The 9,065-nt window shown below is 38.1% G+C and overlaps 1 protein-coding gene across 1 annotated transcript in view; it reads left to right on the plus strand.

The window, feature by feature from the left end:
• The window catches only part of GADL1 (glutamate decarboxylase like 1), a 506,342-nt gene extending 502,695 nt beyond the window's left edge, over window positions 1-3,647 (plus strand). Inside the window, exon 18 of the mRNA XM_079113990.1 lies at window positions 2,653-3,647. Within this exon, the coding sequence (XP_078970116.1) occupies window positions 2,653-2,826 (174 nt within the window). The 3' untranslated portion in view covers window positions 2,827-3,647. The remainder of the gene's footprint in view (window positions 1-2,652) is intronic.
• The last annotated feature ends 5,418 nt before the right edge of the window (window positions 3,648-9,065 follow it).

Genomic DNA, 9,065 nt, shown 5'->3' on the forward strand with positions numbered 1-9,065 from the left:
AATTCTCCAAAAAATGTGAAGCATACAAAATACATAACTTAAATATTTTTTTATCTCATTTGAATTTTACATTTAAATATTCTTTTACTTATATATCTGTATACATTTATTTCCCCATCTATTGAAGGTTGTGTTTGTTTGTTGTTGTTGTTGTTGTTTTCATCAAATGAAAATTTCCAAAGCTTTCCCAAAGCAAGTAAGACTCTTCCTGAGTAGAGGGCAGGTGTGCTCTAAGTTGTATAAATCATGCCCTTTGAGAATCATCTGTCATATCCAGCTTGTGTATCTTTAGATAAAGTGAGTTCTCAGACATCTAGGTAGCAATCTGAGTGCAGAATCAGTCCAGATGCTCAAGATTTTGTTTTAATAGCTTTATAGTTCTCTCTCTCTCTCTCTCTCTTTTTTTTTTTTTTTTCTTCTTGGTACCAGGGGTTGAACTAGGGGACATTCGATCACTGAGCCACATCTTCAGCCTTTTTTCCTATTTTTATTTAGAGACAGTCTCTCCTGAATTGCTTAGGGCCTTGCTAAGTTGCTGAGGCTGGATTTGAACTCATGATCCTCCTGCCTTAGCCTCCCTAGTTGCTGGAATTACAGGTGTGAGCCACTCTGCTGGCTTATAGGTCTCTAACTACTTCTAATTTGATGGCTCCTCTACCTAGTCTTTCCAAAGAATGGAAACCACTCTCTTTCATGGGCTTACATTCATTTTTTAATTTTCTAAGTCTAATAACAAATGATACTTGCATAAACATCTTAGGGAGGAATCATGACTTATAATGCATTTATGGATTCCAAGAAGGTATGGATAAGCATAGTAGAGAGTGTCCCACCAGTTTCCAGCTTTCAATATTCATTGGATGCTTGTCACTAAGTTTTGTAAAGACAATGAGGGCTGTTGATTAATTAGTCCTGTTTTTCCAGTCTCTAGAAAGCTCAAAATAAAACGTGTGACATATTTCCAGAAAATTATAGACTCTGATAATTATTATTTCACTATTTTGACCTTAGACTTCATCTTCTTTTTCTATTTTTCTTTTACACCCATATATTTTCTTTATATGTCTTGTTATATTCTAAGAAACTGCCAATCTTTGACTAAAATGCCAAGGTGATTTTGCTGACTGTGGTGGTTGTTGTCAGTGTGGTATAGTCTATGTTTTGCAAGATTTAGATTCTAAAATTAGCATGTCTGGAAGACAAAAAACTGTTTAAATTACCCTTGAATGTCCCTTGAGAAGGATCTGTGGCTAAGCTCAACACATCATATCTCCGGAGGTTTAAACACCTGATTTTTCCATCATCTTTGGAAAAGATAGATTGGATTGTGTTAAGTGTCAGATGAAGTAGACTGGCCTGCATTCAGAGATGTAGATAACAAAACATAGATATTTTAAAGTGTAGAGTGTTAAGGGTGGGTCACACTACGAGAGAAAGGCTCATGGGAGCTGACATTTGTGCCCCACACCTAAGGTGTTTAAAGCACATTCTACCTGGCTTTATTTCTTCAAGCACTCCTTGCTTCTGGGTGAGCTCTATGTCCCTGTTAAGATAAGCACAGAATTTCATGAGGTTCCCTTCCCACATATTCACAAAGGGCATGCTCAACAATTATGAAAGATAAAATAAAGGCGAATGAAAACACTTTGTGTATGTTTTCAAGTCCATAAGGGTGCATTCTTCATTTTTTTTAACTGAGTATTTCAAAAATTAACTTCACTATTTTAAACTTTACAACCTACCTCTTCGGTGGTCACATTACTGCTTTGAGAGATTGATTTGCCCATGTAATTCTGAACTTGGATTAACTTCCTCAAACATTACCTTTTAGAAAAGTTTTTGCATTTGAATTATCAGAGCCAGCACTTCTCATGTCAGCTCCAAATCTTTATCTTTAAAATACAAACTTTCTCATTTTATTGCCACCTGGCAATACACTTAAATGACTGCATTTCTATTTCATATATGTGAGACTAATATCAAGCTTTCATTTTCTTTAGCCAGATATTTATTTATTTATTTATTATTATTATTATTTTTTTTTGCAGTACTGGGGATCGAACTCAGGGCCTTGGGCTTGCAAGGCAAGCACTCTACCAGCTGAGCTATCTCCCCAGCCCCTAACCAGATATTTTCAAAGCACAAGTTGCTTAGGGCCTCACTAAGTTTCTGAGGCTAATCTCAAACTTCCAATCCTCCTGCTCAGCCTCCCAGGTCACCAGAATTATAGGAACTGGGGTCCTTTTTACTTAAGACAAATTTAAGAATACCACATTTGGTGCTTTGAAATTGTGACCTCTGTGGACATAGAAATTGATTTTTTATGAGGCAGTATTGCAAAATGATTTAGGTATTGAGGCTGGGCTTAGAGTGAGACTGCTGTGGACCTGTGATATTTAACCTCCATGTGCCTGTTTCCTCGTCTGTAAATGTGATTCATAGTATTTATTTCAGGGGGTTATTATAAAGACCAAGTGAAATAATAAGTCTAACATACTTGAATTAGTATTCACATGCCATGAGTTCTCAATGAATTATTACAACATTGGCCTACATGAGAGTAGGTTCCACACCAACATGTGGCTGACGGAAATGCAGTTGAAATGCTTTGGTGTTCTGGTCTTTCACCTCCTCCCTTCTCTCCCCTTGCAGGTGGCCCCAGCCATAAAAGAGAGGATGATGAAGAAGGGAAGCCTCATGCTGGGCTACCAGACCCACCGGGGGAAGGTCAACTTCTTCCGCCAGGTGGTGATCAGCCCTCAAGTGAGCCGTGAGGACATGGACTTCCTCCTTGATGAGATAGACCTCCTGGGTAGAGACATGTAGCTGTGGCTTCAGGTCCCCCAGAGGCATGGATCCTGTCCTGGGGAGGGCATCTGGAGACATTTAGTAAATTATAACACTTCTGATGGGAGATGGGAGAATCCAGGTCCAGCAAAACCAAACTGCTAACCAAATGGTATTAAGGATTCTTGCTGCCTGTGCACTACTGTTGCTATAAAGGAGGGAATTATTATTTTTTTTTATGCAAAGATTGTCTCTGGACACAGCCTTGAAAAGAATTCAGTAAATACCATGTGGATCCTGTGTTCTAAACTTATATTGCTGTTTAAAGAACATATAAATTAATAGTTTAAGGTAGGGTTCTCAGAGTGTGGTCCCTGTACTAGCCACATCAGCATCACTGGGGAACTTATTAATAATGTAGATTCTCAAGCCTCACCCCAGATCAATCGAATCAGAAATTCTGGGGGATGCAGCACCCAGTATTTTGTGTTTTAACAAGCATTGTAGGTGATTCTGATGCATAGTAAAAATCTGAACACACTGGTTTAGAAAACACCTTCTATTGCTTGAATATTTTGGTCTAATATTTTGCCAGTAAGAGGATAGCTAATATTCCAGAAGCTCCTGAGCCACTTTTCAAAAATACAACTGTGGCATTTTAGTATGATTTTTAAAGGGCATCAGAAGCACATCAAAGCTATTTTTTAAAGACTATACAAAATGTTTACTTTATAAAGATGTATGTTTTATGCAGGCTAAATGTTTATTTTTCAAAAGCTAAAATTAACCATTATCTGTTCTAATTTATCTACATTAGAGATTAAGATAAAAAGTAAACACTTTGCAGTGTGATCTTTCAATCAAGGAATAATGGTTCTAATTCACTTCCTAAAATCAGTCACATCATGGTCTGGGGATAAACATGTCATACATGTTTGTGTGGGTCTCTTCTATCTTTAGGGGCCCATTCCTTGTCTTGTTCTCTGCCTTGTAAGATTAACCAGAATGAAATCTGGGGTTGTATGACATTCCCTTTCCCAAGCTTTGAAATGTCAGTGTAGACTACTAAGTGACTTATTTTGGGCTGACAATCTGGGAACCAGAGTTCTTTTGGTGGAAACACCTCCTCTGTTTTTCCTGGAAGTGGATGGCGGTCCTGGTCCTAGATTCCTAGCAGACTTTCATATGACTAAGAAGTAGACAAAATTAAAAAATGTGGGTGCAGAGTTAAAGTCCTGCATTAAAAGGTGAATGAAGAGTGTTCAAGGATTAGACTTAGCACATACAGTGACCTTCCCATACTTTATCATTAGCTCATGCCATTTAAATTTGGAGCAGTAGATGTTTATTGTTTTGCTTTTATTGCACATTATTTTAGTGTGCATGTTTTCTCAATATCTCCTTTAGTGGATTTTTTTTTTTTTTTCTTTTTCACAGTGCTGGGGATTGAGCCCAGGGTCTCCTGTGTGTTAGGCATCCTTTAGTCAAAGAATATTTTAATCTTTTTTTCTGAATTACTTCACATTCTATAATGATAGCTGTGTGTGTGTGTGTTGCATTTCTTCTTGCCTTTTTTGTTAATATCTACACAAAATGGTCCTAAAAGAGATGTTTGTAATAATTTGGATTTCATGAAATAAAAAGCAATATTAGTGCACTTGATGTCATTAACCTTTCTTGTCCTCTCGTCTCCTCTTCACCAGATAATACCAATACATTTTAGAAGTGAACTGGATTCAGTTGGCAATTCAGTTTAACAAGTGGGGAAATAGGTAGGAAACTGTCTGTTTTTTAGTAAATGCTGTGAATAAAACGCAGAGAGTGGTTATAATGAAGTGTGGGTTTGTGTCTTGTGTAGTCTTTCTTCTCCTTAGCAGTGGAAAACCATGGCCACAGCTCAACTCCTGCTGTGCCTTCTTCGGAGAAGTGACAATTCCTTCATCAATGGAAAAACAACTGCTAACAGATATTTGATGAAAGGGTGATTACCATTCAGCTATTCATTTATTCACTAAAAATATCAGCAGTAGGCCTGCTGTGTTTGAGGCTATGATCTTAGGCACTAGAGATATGCAGTGAATAAAACAGCTCTTACTCCTCTCAAACTTTTCATTCCAGGGAAGGCAAACAATTAGTGCATAAATATATATATCAAACCAAGTGATGGTAAGTTCTTTGAAGAAAAATTAAGAGTGTAAAGGAATGGATTGTGGAAATGAGAGGGGTGGTGTGCATTATGTAGAAAATTTGGTTAGGTGAGGCTTCTGTTGAGCTGATATGTGAGTGGAGACTTTGAGGAAGTGAGGGAGAGAGTCATGGGGTAGCTGGGGAAAGATTGCTCCAGAGAGAGGGCATAGCAAGTCCACACTTTTGCTCTGCTGTCCTTAGAGATGAATTTAATCATTGAGTGGCACCCTGTTTGCATCCCTGTGTTTCCAGACATATTTTCCACATTTCAGACAGCAAGATACAGAAAGCAACTCCACCACCACCATTTGCTTTAGGGAACACCTGTTTCTTCAGGGGAGACTGAAAAATGTAGCCTTCACTTTAACCAGATATGTTGATGTTGATATGTTGATATTTTAACCAGATATATTGATGTCCACATCCATATGAGCAGCTCTGTTATTAATAAAGGAAAGCATCCTATCAGTAATAAAGAATGGCCAATGGAGGCGACTCATAGGCTTTACCATTGTGACACAAGCATGGAGTGACACCAGTTCTTAAAGTTTTATTTTTCCAGATAGCTCATTAATTAACCAAGGCTGATAAGTTTGATTCCAATTAAAACTCTTTGGAATTCAGTCAATCTGTCTGGTTCATATTTATCTAATCCATCCTGAAATGGGTTGATAGAACTTGAAATGCTTTAATCCCCTTGACTCCACCAGAGCCTATGTGAAACTAGAAAATGATTATATTCAATTTTAGATCTTCAGGACCAGTTTGATTCGTCTCAGTTTAAACCCATCTAAGCTAACGTAACATATTTTCTTATGGGAATTTATTTCAACCAATTACACCTGGTTTGATTTGTTCTAATTTCTATAAGGTTTGTTTTATACAATTTAACTTGAAAAAGATTGGATTAAATTTCCTTAATCCAACTGTATTCAGAAAGAACTTCCCTTTTCATGATGGTGTGACTCTGGAGAACACAGGTGAGTAACAGTAGTACCCAGTAAGAGGCATCCTTCCTGGCTCTTTGGGAATAACTCATCTTTCAGTACAAAGACAACTCCAGGTTAAAACGGAGTCATAAGTGGAGAAAAGTGATATCTCTAAGCTCTTTCTTCTGTTCTACTTCCTTCTCTACTGGCATAAGATTGGTCAAATGAACCCGGTACCCAGGCTCTTAAATAAAGATTCATGGGGTGGGAGGTGAGTAGGGTAGGAATGTGGAGCACCAGAGCCAAATTACAAAACTGGCATGAGTGACTTCTTTCCTTAACCCTTTTGTCCTGCAGATATGGCATTTCTTATACAAAAATCCTACAAGTTTGAGGATCCTCGAATGCAGAGACCAAGGATAATTATGACAAGAGCTATCACTTTCTGAGTTTCTACTATATACCATGTCCAATGCCACCTTCTTGAACTGGTCTCATGCATTGTCACACACTCCACCAGATGGGAGTTATTATTACAAAATGGGGGAACTTAGGACTCAATTTTTAAAAAAAATTACCTAAGATTATCAAGCTACTGAATGGTGATGTAAGATTTAAATCTAAATCCAACTCGTCCAGGGCCCAGCCTTTCTACCATTTCACTTTACTGGTGGATATATGTGGAAGAAAGACCAACTCTAGCAACCTGTCTATACCTGACTTTCACAGTTACTTAGCAAATAAAAAGCACCAATAACAAAGTTGGTCTCAGAGAACCTTTATTATATCAGACTACCATGGCACCTTTCTCAAACTAGAATGCAGGAATTTTTCTTTCTGCTTTTCCCATTGCAGATGGAGGGCAGCAGTATACAATGGAGCTTTTGAGTTAAAATATGAAGAAATTTTAACAGGGAACACATTGAAGATGAGAAGAATAACAATTTCTGATTACTTGGCCATTGTTTTAGTTTCACTGATCTTTCCTGAGCTCCACGACTATATGTTGAAATACTTGGCTCATTTAGTCAGCTTTTGTTGCTATGACATAAAAGCTGAGAAAAACAACTTAGAAGGAGCAAAGAGTTATTTTGGCTCATAGTTCAGAGATTTCTGTTGATGGTTGACTGGCTCTGTTGTTTCTGAGATTATGTTGAGGCTGAATAGCATGGTGAAAGGGTGTAGGCAGATCAAAGCTGCTCACTTTGTGGTGTCAGGAAAGAGAGAGAGAGAGGAAGGAAGGAATAGGAACAAGACATAGTCCCCAAGGGCATGTTCCCAAGGCCCCAATCCCTCTAACTAGGTGCCATCTCCTACAGTTTCTCCCACCTCCCAACAGTGCAGTTATGAATGAATGCTTCCAATGACTAAAACCATTGATGAAGTCACAATCCTCACATCCATTCTCTTCCCAAAACTGCTTGCCTGTGAACATTTCCACATTGGGGACCAAACTATCAACACATAAGCCTTTGTGGGACATTCCAGATTCAAGATGTAACAATCAATAACTCCATTTGAGTGGCCCAGTGACACCAAGCGTGTACAAAACTGACTCACGATTTCCTACCCACCACCCGAGGTCACTCCCCAGACCTGTTCCTTTTTCCATGTTTTATACCTCAGTGAACGTCACCATTTTCTATCTAATTAGGCAAACCCTACGTGCTTCATATTTCTGTCTCCCTCTCTCCCCTACTTTCCAACCCATTAGTGGACTTTGTTGGATTCACCTCTAAAATAGATCTCTAATACATCTGTTCATCTCTGTGTCTATTTTCACATCCAAAGGTCAAGCTTCTGTTGCTTTCCTCCTGGACTGTAGACTCTGTTATGGCTTGGATCTGAAGCATCTCCCAAAAAACTCATGTGTTGAAAACTTAGTCTCCAAAGCTAAGTATTCACAAATGGGACTCTTGAGAGGTGGTTGCATCGTGAGGGCTCTGACCTCATCATTAGATTAATCCATGCATGGATTCTTAGCTGAATGGGTTTTGGAGGAAGGGCTTTGCTATAAAATTGAGCTTTCTCTCTGCTTCTTGGCAGCCACTAAGAGAGAAGCTCTAATACACCACGTGTTCCCCATTACCATGTTCTGTCTTACCACAAGCCCACAGCAATGGGGCCAAGCAGAAATGGACTGAAACATCCTAAATCAAGAGCCAGAATAACTCTTTCCACCTTTTAAATTGTTTTTCTCAAGTATTTTGTCACAGTGACAGAAAGCTGACTAAAACAGCCTCTTTGCTACATCCATATGTTGCTTTTGCATCTTGTCCAATCCTCCTACTTAAGCTATATGGAGGTAAATGATTCTGATTTTCAGGATAAAGATCAAATCCTCCAAGCAGCTGCCAAGGCTCTGCATCCTTCCAACTCCCATGAAGGTTCAGATTTATGTGGAGCTTCCTCCTTCACACTGCAGGCCAGAAAATGCAGTCTTATTTTAGATCCCACCCTGTTTCCCTTCTACATGTCAAAACTTTTGGATGTAGTACTTCTTCTTCCTGAAATGCTATTTCCCCTTTTGATCCCTTCACCTAACAAAATGTATGCTTACCTATCAGGTCTCAACTTTATTGTCTGTTCCTTAGGGATAGTTTCTCTGCTTGTCCTTCATCTACCTAAAAGTATCTGCATCCTTATAAACTCTCACAGAAAGGGCTTGGCACTTAGTAATTGCTCAATAAATAATTGTAGAAGTAAGGGAGATTGGTAGGTAGGTCTGTTAAATTGTCTTTGATATGACTTTTTTTTTAATTTGGGGAGGCATTTAGATAGATGAATGCAAAATAACTAATCTGTCGTCTTAGAGAACTAAAAAACAAAAATTCCTTTAAATCTTAAAACCCTTTCTACAAACTGAGAAATCAAGTCTTCTGGTTGGTAAACATGCCCTAAAGAAGAAGAAAAATGTTTCTACTTAAAAATTAATTTAGACTCATCTCAGAAAAAATTTCTTGGAACAAACATGATTTCAATTTCTAAATATTTGTTCACAAGAAAGTACATCCACATTAAAACAGCATAAGTCATAGATGAATTTTTAACATTTTATCAGCACAATCTGGTACAGGTTCACATGTAAAATAGACCAGAATTTCAAACCCCAACCATAGATGGTAATAGTATAGTACACAAATATTAGAAACTCTAGTTCGT

The sequence above is a fragment of the Sciurus vulgaris genome (genome assembly GCF_902686455.1).
Source record: "Sciurus vulgaris genome assembly, chromosome: 16".
Classification (NCBI taxonomy): Eukaryota; Metazoa; Chordata; class Mammalia; order Rodentia; family Sciuridae; genus Sciurus; species Sciurus vulgaris.